Source organism: Podarcis muralis, chromosome 8 (genome assembly GCF_964188315.1).
Source record: "Podarcis muralis chromosome 8, rPodMur119.hap1.1, whole genome shotgun sequence".
Taxonomy (NCBI): Eukaryota; Metazoa; Chordata; class Lepidosauria; order Squamata; family Lacertidae; genus Podarcis; species Podarcis muralis.
Genome location: NC_135662.1, coordinates 20,246,171 through 20,260,257, shown reverse-complemented (window position 1 = coordinate 20,260,257; position 14,087 = coordinate 20,246,171). Strand labels below are relative to the sequence as shown.

General features: G+C 37.8%; 1 protein-coding gene across 1 annotated transcript in view; it reads left to right on the top strand.

The window, feature by feature from the left end:
* The window catches only part of EMC2 (ER membrane protein complex subunit 2), a 41,271-nt gene that overhangs the window by 14,209 nt on the left and 12,975 nt on the right, over window positions 1-14,087 (top strand). The window contains exons 4-7 of the mRNA XM_028736286.2: window positions 3,420-3,505; window positions 5,451-5,508; window positions 13,169-13,254; window positions 13,398-13,457. Coding sequence (XP_028592119.2) covers window positions 3,420-3,505; window positions 5,451-5,508; window positions 13,169-13,254; window positions 13,398-13,457 — 290 coding nt within the window. The remainder of the gene's footprint in view (window positions 1-3,419; window positions 3,506-5,450; window positions 5,509-13,168; window positions 13,255-13,397; window positions 13,458-14,087) is intronic.

Below are 14,087 nucleotides of genomic sequence, written 5' to 3'. Positions count from 1 at the left end.
GTATCACCCAATAAAAAGAAAGCCATGATAGAATCATGGAGTTGGAAGGGGCTTGTAAGCCATCTGTTTCACTCCTTCCTTGATGAGAGAAATCCAGAGCTAGAGCAACCTAGCTATCCAACCTTTGCTTGAAGACTTATGGTGGGATAGAGCCCATTCCCTAGGTATGGTTCTACTGTCATAAAACTTACTGTTAAAAGTTTCCTAATTTTCAACCAAAATCTGTCCTACCAGCTGTATATAGAGCAAGATGTGGAGAACGATAAGCATGTTTTACAACATAAAGGGTTTTTTTTAGAAGGGGGACCCTTTTGTATTGCATCACTTCACCCATGCACTCATATCCTTTCTGTCTTCAGTGGAAACCACTTTTGAAATATTTCAAATAAACTAGGACAGTGTTTTTGTGTATATGTAAACTGAGTTCAAGATGGCCTGAGGTGATAGTAAAGGAAGTAGGTTTATTTTTTTTTTGAAACTCACAGTTTAATAAAGTAAAATAGCTTTCTAAATCAAAAGTAGTTGGTCGTCTTGTAATTAGAACCTTGAAATGAACCAAATCAAACAGTCTCTGATTGCTTCAGGGGCAGTGGGTCTGTCCATGATGGAAGGCTGTTTGATCCAGTTGGGACTCTGGCGATTTTCACATACTCACCATAATCCTTGCAAGTCCCATTCTCTCTCACACACTCCTCAAGGGCACAGTGGTGGGGGGAAGCCTCACTCTCCGTGTTCTGCTGATGGAGTCCTCTGCTGGAACAAGGAGCCATCCATCAATAGTGGGTCAGCATGGGATACAACTCAGTTGACTTCAAGCCACAAAGGCCACTTTGGCTTCCAAATAATGCCACCAGGTTTAATAGCACCCAAACTATGAATCTGATCTTTTAGGGATAGTGTAACCCCAGAATGAGCATCACTTCCCCCCCACTGCAGTTTCAGCTTATTGTCCCTCAACTGGTCCATTGATGATTGCAGGCAGTAATTTAGCATATCTGCAGCTTCATCTGAATATGATAAAATAGAGAAATACTGATGACACCTCACTCAGCATCTTCTTTTGATAGTATCACCATAGTGTGATCTTACACTATGGAAGAGTAATAATATTTTGGGTACCAACTTCTGGAACTGATTGTCAAGATAGGGACAGAAGCCTGCAGTGCAATTCCTCCAGTTCTGTCCCCAGATGGTTCGTCCAGAGCGGATACCATGGTTACTGGTATCAAAGGCTACTGAGAAGGCCCGGGGAATCAACATGGTTGCATGTTGTGCACTCTCACATAGAATCACAGTGGCCAAAGGTAGTGTTGTACCAAACCCTAACGTGAAATCATATCTAAATAACCTGCTTCATCCAAGAGGCCTTAGAGTTGTATGACCACCATCCACTGGGACACTTTATCACAAAAAGGCATATTGGTAACTAATTGGTATTTGGTACGATTGTCTGGGTCTGGTGGGTCCTTCTCCAAGAATGGTTGCTCAAATTCTTCTTTAACATGCAGCTCACAGCGAATCACAAACCCCAGGACCCAATCAGCCAGCCAACCCAACCTTGGTTGCTCTTATAAGTCAAGATGGGTGAGGATGAATCCTAGAAAGTTTTGCTGTAAGGGTGCCAGCATAAAGTAGTTACCTTCAAAATCATCCTTAGTTCCCTGTGGCTTTACAGGATCAACAAGAATGTTTGAAGGCAGAAAGTTGCATTAAACTTCTATGTTGTGCTGATGATTATCATGTTTTAATATGGTGGTAGTAATAAAGTTATCTGGAATTTTTTAGAACACATAATGAAAATAGATATGAAGAACATTTCCCTTCATTTTACTGAAGGGTTTCTTAAAGGAACCAACAAACAAATTCACACCTGTTGTTGTTGTTTTTAAAAAAAACACACGCTAATAATCGCTGCAGTAGTTTTAAGTTTGAACTTCTGGCCCCAAAGTGTCCTATAAGAAACACAGCATGATGCAAGCACTGTGACTATTTGGTCTCCACACCGAGAACAGTTTAAAGGCTTAATGAAAACTTATGATTTTTATTGTTCCACATACTTAGTTGAAAGGACATTCAAAATAGCCATAATTCTGACTAATCTTTCGCCACAGCTGCAGGCACCTGATACCAGAATGGGGTTTGCACTCTTAACTTCCTGACTAGGAAACTCAACAAATGTGAGGCTTCTGTTATGAAAAAATAGGTGCCATTGGTTCCAGATGAAGTGTTTTGCAATTTCTATTTGCTATTCATCATAGTTTTTAGGACTGTTTCTACCACATAATGGCTGTTCATAGCTTGTTGCAGTATCTCTCTCCCTCCATGCATAACCTTAGTTCACAAATAAAGATCCTTCGTTTGATAGACAGTGGCAAAAGAGCACACCACGAGGTCAAATTCACGGCTGCTTGGGACAGCCACCTGCAATACTTGTGTATGAAAAGATAGTGTCTGCATTTTCTTTGCCTTAGATGAAAGTAGGACCTTGTTTGCAGTTGCCTTTAATATTTATTATTCATTTCCTTTCTGGCTGCCCTTAAATGAGAAAATAGAATAGAAGGGGGGAAAGTAGGAAAGTCTGCCCTGAGTTTGGGCTACCTTAGTTAAATACAATTTGTGCAGGGTCTGAAACCATGCTTCTTAGAATACTCGAATGTGCCTATTTTAGAGTGTTGACACAAAATGTATACCAAAGGGGACAATAAGCTAGAGGGGAATATCCAGCACGACACCTTCTAGATGTTGTTGGACTTCGCTTCCCCTCATCACTGACCATTTGCTGTGTTGGCTGGGGCTGATGGGAGTTGGGAGTTCCAACATTAAACAGAGTATCACAATTGCTACCCCTAGAGTAGCAATTGTGATACTTGCAAGGAACACTTCCTTCTTTGTGATTACTAAAACTTTGATACATGTTCTTGTTAACTTTTATTGGCTATTGCCTTCTATCACCTTCCTTTGGTACATTGTGATTGCTTCATCACTGTTCAAAACAGTAATAAACTGTTCAAAAGTCACTTTCTAGGTTGTAGATTTAGTCAATTAAAGGCTTAATTTCTCTGCATTGCATAACTCTCCACAGGAGTGCAAATTGCATTATGTGGTTGAAGCTCAAAAGAATTACCTTGTTTATAAATTGTAGGGTTGTTTGGGAGTGGGGTGTCTTTTTTTTTTACTGACTACAGGATATTTTTGTAGCATGAAACCTGGGTTCTATCTATGTGTCCTGGTATCTCTCAAAACATTGCTGAAGAAGTGTTGATATGGTACTTTAGTGTTGTGTTAAGTGAGTCTGCTGCCAAATGAGCTTCTCAGTTACTGTTCTCAAATAAACATCACTCAGATTTTGGTTTCCAACTTGAAAGAAAACTGTGTTTTTTACCTCCCCCTTTTTCTTTGTGTTATTCTTAAAAATACAGTTTTGTCTTCAAGAGCTAAGACGGCAATTCCCTGGGAGCCATAGAGTTAAGCGGTTAACAGGCATGAGATTTGAAGCCATGGAGAGGTAACTAAATTTTAAAAAATCTTTTCCAGACACTGCATTAAAAAAAAAAAAATCTGCCACAATCAACATTTCTGTGAAGGGAGTAAATTCTGTGCACATGGAGATAGGATTGTCACTTGTATACAAATAAACTTTGGCATGGAAATATTTTCAAGAATTTGATATAGTTGTTACATAAGACACTTTAAAAAATTGGTGTACATAGTTTCTAAAATGTATTAACCACCTTAGACTACAATAACACAGTCACTTTCTTTCAGTGGTGTTCCTTCTTCATAAGATAATTTGATCTACTCCAGTGTAGATTTGGAATATTGGGGATTTATGTTTCTTTCTAAATAAGTCTCTCTACTTTAGATTTTATAGAAGCAGTTGAAAGCAGACATTTCTGATAGTGAAATAAATGGGACCCTAAAGGGACTCTTAGCTTCACATAGTTATAATCTTAAACAGGTCCTCAGTATTTTAAATCTTGTGCCCAGATTTGGGCCACAGAATTCATTAAAATGTTTTTGGAGATGACAGTGGTGTGTGAGAGAGAGACAAGCTTGATAAAAGTGGGGTGTGTGAGAGAAGTTGAGACCTCTTAAAGTCATTTTTAAATTGTTGTTGGCATCTGTCTGGCCTGAGAAACCATAGAGGGCACCTCCAGGAGTGAAGTCAAGCTGCTGGAAAATCACAGCGCCTGCTGTGGCTGCAGAGAGCAGTAACTTGTACCTGCTGCATCTCACATTGCAAGCAATACATTTGGCTCCAACTTGGCTGCAGGAGTTGATGAAAGCAGGCCATACAAGATGCCACCCAACCGTCTTAGGGACTCCACTCCCGATTTGCTTAGGGTTTACTCTTTAGGCTTTTCTTCTTCCAAAGATGTCCCACAAAGCAGCAGGTAGCATCCCATCAGGAAACGTAGATTGTATGTACTGGAGGTGAAATAGAATGTAAGCATGTGACATGGCTGCCTGTTTTCCTGCAAGCTGGAGTTCCCCTTGCCCCAGTGTTGTCTTTAATACTGGGTCTGGAATATGGCAAGGGAGAGCATTTGAAAATGTGACATATGTTTGAAGGCTGTTCTTTGAAAGGATTACCGGTGCAAGCGAGAATATTCTGGTGATGAAGAAGTGAAGCCATGCTTCAGGGACAGAGTGGGCCAGAATCAACTTATTTGTTCTGCTAGCAGAAACCAGAGCAAGGACTCCCATGAGTGTAACAAGGCTTTCTTAGCTCTCCTCCCTAGTCTTCTTATCACTATATTGAATTTCACCCAAAGTTTCAGTTTAAATTATTGCCATCTCTGTGAGAAGAGCTTTCTAAATTTTGCAGAGTGACTGCTAATCAGAGTATATAGTACTGACTGAGTGGATACTTTGAGTGATCCAGAATCTTGAAGCTCTTTCCTTTGTTGTCTTGGCCAGAAAGTAAAGCTGATGTTAAAAGTATATTTTTATTCATTTTAAAGATTCAAAGCCCATTACTTTGAAATCAAATGATGTTCAAGACAGCTTAGAACAGTTTTTCAGTAATGGAAAACAAGAAACAAACCCACCCATGGAGTTACATCATCATTTTCATTTTAGTTGTATCCTGCCTTCCCATAGTTAAAAACCATGCTTGGAGGCAGCTTACAACATGAAAGGATATAAATATAACAAAAGTAATCACAAACAATACAGAAAACACATTGCAAAGTAGAACCAAATTTGAACACAATGAGTAAGGTGTTGAACAGAGTTTACCATCCAGGTTGAATCACGTGCAATGATTTGCACATGCAGAGGGGTGAGTTTTGAATCTTGAATATATTTCCATTCAGTTTAATGGAACCTGGTGTGCACCAGTTGTGTCCCTGTGCGTCTTTTGCTGGGTTGGGGTGAAAGGCTCTATATGGAGTTGCTAGGGCTCTGTTAACTTAAGCTGCAAATATTTTGTTTGTGCCTTATAACAGGTATGATGATGCAATCCAGCTATATGACAGGATTTTACAAGAAGATTCAACTAATACTGTAAGTTGACCAGATAAATGACATTTGAGTTACATACTTCCTGCCAGTACTGTTGAACTTCCTGGGTTAAAATTTTTGAAGTGGGAAATATCTGACATTTGAAGTGGGAAATATCTGAATTTAATATATTTCTTCGATAGTGTACTGAGTTTATATCAATGTTTCTCACCTCTACCAATATATGTAGCACATTTCAGAAGGCAAATTAAAGAATAACAGCAGTTCAGTGTATTATTTTTCAACTCTTTTGAAGTTTGCTGTTTGCATTTTTTAATTGTTATTTTTTTGTTAGAGGGAAGTGAAGTAGTTCTGCACAGTTTGCTGAAACAAGTAGAAAAAGTGTTGTCATGCTTCCCAATCAGAGATTAAAACAGTTTCAATTTCCATGGCAAAAAAATGAAAATCTGACCTGGATCTAGAGCTGCCCTTCCAATCTCAGAAGGGCCTTTCACCCAGCAGTATTCAGCAGAGGTGAGTGAAATGGGGAGAGATAGTTCTCACTGTCCTTCCCACTTCCCCACCATAGTCTGGACTGAATGACTGGAGAACACTCAAAAACAGTGTGAGAGGTAGTACATGGGTATATAGTGAGGAGGGTGAATCAATGAACATTGTCTCCTTTCTGTTTGTTCATGGAAGAACACCTTTGGCTCCAGCCCTTTGTTCTCAGGAATCTATCTGACTAATTTTCTTGTTCAGTTTAATTTAAATGGGCCCAGCCTTCAGTTTAATATAAATAGTCATAGCCTTCCATTTTATAAGTGGATTAGAGAAGACAAGGCATGTATTTATTTTTAGCTTTTAGGGCTAGTCCTTCTAATGAAGATGATAGAATGTGTACTCATGCTCATTCTACCTGTCTATGTTAACTGTAAAATGTTTCCTGGAAAATTTTAGCACTGAACGTTGGTAACTTTGATTGGAGGCTTAATTGCCATGTTCTTGGATTAGCTGTAAATGAAGAGACAACTTTATAGGGCCAGTTATTGTTTGAAAAGTTGGAATCATGCTTTCCTATTACTAGATTGGAGGTTTAAATGTGAGTTTTATTTAACCATATTTTTTCCCTTTCTGAGTTGAGACAGAGAAGCAGCTGTAAATTAAAAACAGTGGGTTGATTGGAACTTTACTCATGTAGCATTGGTCTTAAAAATCTTTATTGGTTTGGGAGGAAAAAAATGGATCTAAATAATCTTGTTAGCTGAAAATAAATGGTCCAAATTGCAGACAGTTTTGTAGCCTTTTTAAAACAAGTCCAGCTGAACATGGTGAACCAAAAGTAGTAATTTTGATGAAAAGCAAAACTCCTTTCAGTGCATTCTTAATATGAGTAGTTGTCATATTGGGGCCAGTTGAAAATATTGTTTAATTTGAATTCATGCATTATGCCAGTTGCTTTGTAGAGAACATGATTTTTTAATAGTCCAGGAAGATAGGTAATATGGAAATGCATTCACATGCTGGCTACAAGGTTGTAGAAAATTATTTTTTTTCATACTATGTGTTGTGACAGATATCTAATGGACAATGAAGCCTCCAATAAACAATAAGATATAATGCCTCTGGAAACATTTTTAAAATGACACTGTTCATTTCACGCCCATCTTTGTACTTTTATATTATTTCTGCTGACTATGAATCCTCTCTTACTGTTTCCAAAAGCATCCTAAATTTGCCAGACAGTAATTCTGAAAAGAGTACTATTACATATTGAAATATTAGAACATCTGATTACTTGCATTTCTTACGCTTCTTAAAATTTGTACAATGTTGAAGAAATTCCTATTCTTTAGGTACTGGCTAGTTTGATTTTTGTATTCTAAAAAATGAAGGTTAGGTAGAAAGTTTTGATAAATTGTCAGGTATTGGAGTTGTTTATATGTCATCTACCTGTTAATTATTTCCATGTGCACATATGGCTGCTGTAGGAAAATAAATGCTTCATGGTTTTAAACTGAAACTATTGCTGAGTTTGTCTTGGCACTAACTTGAGCTTAAAGCAGTCTCTTCTGGTGTGCTGACACATGGAGTTGCTTAGATATATTAAACATTTTCTCTTGTTTGGCAAGTGAAACATAGACTTTTGTTCACATAAGTCATGTAAAAATCATGCATTGCAGGAGCTGACAGTTTGAAACAGGAAAGATAGGGGCTGCACAAGGATTAAAAACAACTTTAATATCCAACAGCTTTTTCCATTAGGGTACAGAGAGTTGTAAACTAGGTTATGTAATAGAAAAGTGCATCCTAGCGCCAGTCATTATTGCATTCTACAGCTATGAAATGAAGATGGGAGCAAACATTTTAGCATTCGTTAAGAGCTGTTTAAGTAAGACTTCAGTTTCTAAATTAATATGAAAGGGTCATTTAAAACCCTAAATGAAAAATGAGGCACCTGAAAGTCATAGTTCAGGACCATGTAGCCTTGACATGTGGTGAAAAAACAGTTGTGAGCAATATGTCTTATGTATGTCCAGGTTCTGTTATACTCCATTAGCTTCAGCCAGTTGAATCCTTGGAAAAGAATTCATCTCTTCCTCCAAGCTCTTGATGTGCGTCTTTTAGATTTCCAGTTTGAAAATTCACTGCACCAAGAGCGTTCTCCAAAAAGTGATCCTGAGTTACTGGAAAAAAGTAGACGAAGTTAGGTTCTGAAAGTCAATCATATCAGGAGAAACTGACTGAGTGAGAGGAAATGAGTGCAGCATTTGGTTTCCCATATCTCCTGGTCTTAGGGATTTTAAACTTCTGGAAACGAGTCATTGCTTCCTACCTCCCTAAAAAGTTTCAGTCATTTCAGTTAGAGAAAATCTTTCAATATTGTGTACCCATCATAATGCATGGATCAACAAAAAGGAGGTGATAATCCTTTAAAATGTTTATTCACTATATGAAATTGAGATATAAATTTGTTTTTCAATGTTTAACAAATATAAGCAACAACAATTATTATAGTAAAACGTGGAAGTCCTAGCACTGTGTGTTACATATACTGCTGTGTTCCAGGATTTTTTATGCTTAACACTGGTTTTCTGACATGCTAATAATTTTTGTAAATTGAGAAGTATTCAGGTCTCAGTTGTGCTTTCCAGTGTTCTTCAAATTCATTGCTTTACAAATTCATTTTTGGAACAGTTAACATATAAAGAAGAAGCACTTGTATAATATATTTTTATAATTAAGGCATAATAAGGATTCTGAGTAAAAGGAGATCATACTCTTTCAAAATGTTCTTTGCTTTGTTTCTCTCACAAAGCAAGGAGGACAGATGATTTTTAAAAATATATATTACAGATAAGATTAAGACTCCTCCCTGTCTTAATTAATGGCATTAATGTATGAAGCAAGTATGTTATTTTATAGTTGGGGACTTTGCAAATAAGAGGGAGTAAGTATGATAATCTTTTAAAAGTCCAGAATCAAATATGTGTTAGATTCAGATGTACATGCATATTAAACTTCAGTATTGTATCCTGAGTATGTTAGAATGTAGACTGACTGTTTCAGCTATTGCTTTTTGATGTTCCTTTGCTTTTTATTTCAAATGTTGGTCATAGGACAGATACTGGTCAGTGGGTGCTGAACACGGAAATATTGTCCAAATTGTATAACAAAAATTATTCCAATAAGCCTAGACTGGTCACTGTCTGTATTAAGACATTTATCCAAAGATCTCAGGGCGGTTCACAGCATAAAGATACAAGTGATCAGGAGGGAATCTCTACCCTGTCACTGTTAATGTCAAGCAAATGTACTTTTACTGACCAGTCCGCAACCACCAGTTCAGTGACGCCAACAGTGGCTGTGATATGCAATGGTACTGCTTTACATTGGAGTTGGGCTCTTTGATTTTATGAGCTACTTTGCCATCATCATGCATGCAGGTACAGTGGTGCCTCGCAAGACGAAATTAATTCGTTCCGCGAGTTTTTTCGTCTTGCGATTTTTTCGTCTTGCGAAGCACAGTTTCGGAAAAGTTTTGAAAAAGCTTCAAAAATCACCAAAGTCTTCAAACACCTCAAAAAAGGCTACCACACCGCGTGCTATGAGTTGCTCCTCGAAGTCAAGTCGCAACTGTATTAACGGTTTTAAGAAAAAGGAAACAAAATTGCAAGACGTTTCCATCTTGCGAAGCAAGCCCATAGGGAAATTCGTCTTGCGAAGCAACTTGAAAAACCAAAACCCCTTTCGTCTTGCGAGTTTTCCGTATTGCGAGGCATTCGTCTTGCAAGGTACCATTGTACACGTGTGATCTGTGTTCCATGCCAAGGAGCTTTCTTCCTTTGGCAACACTTCTTTTTAATACACGGATCCTGGAGGTTTGCCATGAAACTATCGAGTCCAAAGTAAAAAAATTCCTCACCCCAGCATAATGGTATCTTCCTTAACATTACAGAAATCCAGAGGAATCCAGTGTTCCATCTTTGGAGAAATAACTTAATCTTCACTTTAAAAAGCAATGTTATGAGCAATGTTAAGGATTACAGGTTTACATATTTTCTGCTTTGTTTTGTGTCCCCCCCCCCTTTTAAATTCAATCTAAAATGCAGCAGAGTTATTTCTCATGAAAGTCATCACCTTCAAAATCCCCTCCTGGTAAAAGCTCGTTCCAAATTTAGTGTCAGTTTCTCTTGTTAATCAAATGCAGAAGTTGACACATGTTCAAATCCTCACTTCACTTTGAGTCTACTTAATGCTATTTTTTTTTTTATAAAAAAAGAATCATGACAAATGGAGGATTAGTTCTTGAGCCAAATTGGGGATTATTGGCCTTTTTTAAACGAATAGTTTGGAATGGTTCATTGTTTAATAAAGAAATATGGGATATACTAAAGCACCTTGGCTCATTTGATACTAATTATAGCATAAGTGTTTCTTTAAGATGACCTATATCTTTCCATTAAGAATGATGGCTTTACAGAGCCAGCCAGTAATCTCTGTAGGGTTTTGTTCTGAATGCTGGGAAATGGATAGGGGGAAATTCTATGTCACCAGTTCTGCACGGTCAAGCAAAACGGATCTGGTTGCAGACACATTTTGACCAGGTCCTGAAGTACATTTTGAATGAAAAGCCGGGGGGGGGGGGAATCCTCTTGTATGTCAGACTAGTTCTCAAGAATCTCTTGTTTTGAGATGAATTCCAAATACTTTTACAGACACATTCTAGCTTATTGAAGTGAATCATTTTCTCACTTTCCTACCCACCTAGTGAAGAATGCTATCTGAATACTTTTCCGCTGGTGGCAATTCCATGAATCAGTTGTCATACAATTAGAGATGAATGGGTTTCCTGTTTCTGGTTATTTTTAAAATATATATTGTTCTACATTTAATGCAACAGGTAATGGAATGCATAGTAGGACAGAAATAATAGTTTCTGTTGGAATGATTAGATGATAGACAGGTTTGATCTCCACAATAATTTCTGCAGGTTTTAAAAATTTATGTGAAGCTTGAGTTAAACAGTACTGACTTTGCTTGAAAAGACTATAGACAGTCGAGGTTGGAGCAAGACTGCTAAGTAAATTGCATCACCTAAATATCATCTTAAGTATTCCAAACAGTTTTAGCTAAATTCATTATACTACTGGAATAGGATAAAAAGCCTGTTCTTCAAACCACCATCAGTAAGCCAAGAACAAACCTTGGCTATAGGTTCAGACATAACACTAAGCAAGGGATTATGGTTTGTTTCTCCCCAGCATTAGTGGGGAGGAGTAAAGTGGGTGTGATTGGCTCGTGAATGACCAACTGTTAACTGTGATTTATTGTGATGTCTGAATGCTGCCAGTTTGTATGTCCTATAATATAGGAACAGTAGGTTGTGCTTTCTCTTTTAAGTATGGATTGTGCAAAGAATACTGAACTGTAGTTCACATCAGACCTTTTATGCGTGTTTGTGTGTGTAGGGAGGGAGAGAGCGAGAGTGAGAATAGTTATGGCTTTTTCAATACAGCAGTTAGTTTTCATTTTGGAAATTGCAGTGTACCTGCCAGTCAATTCCATGTTTTTACAACTAGAGGGTATCCATTCTTCCATGAGGGATGGTGGATAGTATAATAGGATGGGGCACAAACCATTTTATGTCAGTTTCTGGCAGTATACCTATACGCAGTCAGGGCTCTAGATGTTTGGGGCTATTATCTGACTTGGATTGTTGAAGAAGATGAACGGCGTCACATATTTAGAGGGGTGTAATAAATGCCTGATTATTGTGCAGTCTCTTCAAACTGGCGATATGCAAGCCAGTTGGCCAAGCACAGAAAGGTATTTTAAGTTATAACAACAGAAGATCTATCGAGTTCAGAATTTCACAGAGTTTCAAAGAAAACCCCCTTCAATAAGAACATAACATGGGCTTTCAATATAGACAATGCAACTTAATATATCGCTATCTAATGCAAATAGACAACATTACTTTAATATATTGATATCTAGCAGTAGTGTTTCATTACTCAAAACATATTTTGAAGGGGTGTTTTTTTAAAATTTATTTTTTTGAGGTTATTGAGGCTGCAAAAAGAAGGGGGGTATTGAACAATTAAAATTCCTGGAGTTCAAGAAAGTTGCTTGGTTGTAGAGCAAGGAATTCCATCTACTGCATGATACAGGTGACCTTAGAACCTGGTATTACACACTCTCGACCAAACTTTGTAGTCCTCTGATGTGATCAAATGTCTGCTAGGAGTTCGTGCAAGATAATGATCAGTTTATACATGTGCTCTAGAAAAGGATATAAGGTTTCCCTTAGCAGGAGGGCTTAGGGGTCTGAATGGCTTCTGTTGTGTGGGAATTCTGTGGTTTACAAATAGAGCAGCAGCCGCTGGAAAGTCTGATTCCAAACCATTTGAGGAGGCCCTCCTTGTGTGTTTCTGAAGGAATGGCATTCAGAGGTGGAAAGAAAGAGCCCCTCTCATGGTAATGAACTGTCAGCTCTGCGGCTGTAAGTGAAGTCAGTTTTTTAAAAGCTGGATCAGTTGGCTCAGTAATTTGCCTGATGGCTTATGTTCCCAGACTAAAGTTTTAGGGTGTGACTCTTTGTTTCCCTATTATGAAGTTGTTAATTTGATGAAACAGTGGCCAGGTAACTTGAAGGTGAAATAGTTGTGTTAGGGAAACTGAAATGTTACAAAATTTTGTGTACTGTCAGAAAACCTTCCTACAGCATTGTTGTCATTCGCAACATGCAGAGGCAGCTGTAATGCTGCTTTAAATATCTCTCTCTCTCTCTCTCTCTCTCTCTCTCTCTCTCTCTCTCTCTCTCTCAAACCTGGGGGAAATTGTAGTGAAATGTCCTCAGTGCCTGGCTATCCCTGAGACACAGAGCACAAGAACTGATAGGATGGCAGACCTTGGACTGCATAAAATTTAGCATCCCCTGCTGCGTTGTAATTATCAGAATCTGGACAGTCACTTATTTGGCTGAAATGATTCCATACAGTTTTCACATGAAAAGTAAAACCTACGCAATGTGACAGCAAGAAGTTTTTTAATCTCTCAGCAGGATGTCATAGGGTATATTTATAAACTCCAGCTGAGCAGTTGCTCTGCAGTGGAATTCCTCCGGCATTGAGATAATAATTTGCACAGTCAAATTGCCTGCTTCACAAAAACCCAGGGAATTATGAGCACATAATCCTCTGTTAATGTCAACCCACAGGCAGCAAGAAAGCGTAAGATTGCCATTCGAAAAGCCCAGGGGAAAAATGCAGAAGCCATCCGAGAGTTGAATGAGTATCTGGAACAGTGAGTGTTTTATAAGAATACGTATTGTGTTTTGCTATTCTGATAAATCTTTTTTAATTAAAATGGAATTTACATTTGATTTACTACTTTTTCTTCCCTGCTGTTCATTTTACAGAATTCTCCATGTTTTCTTTTCTTTTTAGATTTGTTGGTGACCAAGAAGCCTGGCATGAACTCGCAGAACTTTACATCAATGAACACGAGTAAGTTATTTGCGAAGCCTATAACTAAGGGTGTGTGTTTTTTTATGTATAAAGAAGAAACTAGTAACTAAGGCATCTGTTGGAAAATAAACAATTTCATTTTAGTAGGATAAGCAATATCCTAAGAAGCCTTTTGTGGCTGTCAGGTCCCTTTATTTTCTTTTTTATTTAAATGACAGAAAATTGTTTTTGTGTTTGTTTTAATAGTGATGGGAATAAATTTCACCTAGTGGGTGAAATTGTCAGGGGGGAAAACAGCTACAGACAGCTAGGGCTGACAGGTTAGCAACATTACTTAAATTGTTTTGCTAGATGCAGGTACAAATGCTCTATATTTAAGAAGTGGCATGCATGAACTGCATGTAAGGTTTAGGCATTTTCTTCTTTGAGGAATCATACTAATGATACGGTTTGAAAGTCTACTCTAGTGCTTTCTTCAAAATCTGCAAGTTTAAAATGGGTGTTTGCTCTCCTGGGTAAAAGACACCATGCAGTCAAGAATGTTGAGTGTTGGACGAACTTTCTTATTGGATATTTAATGTTTTTGTTAGCTTTTTATTGCTTTAGTGACAAGAGGAAATCCCAGTGTGAGTGGATTAGCTCAAAGCCTTAGTTCAAGTTTTCTAATAT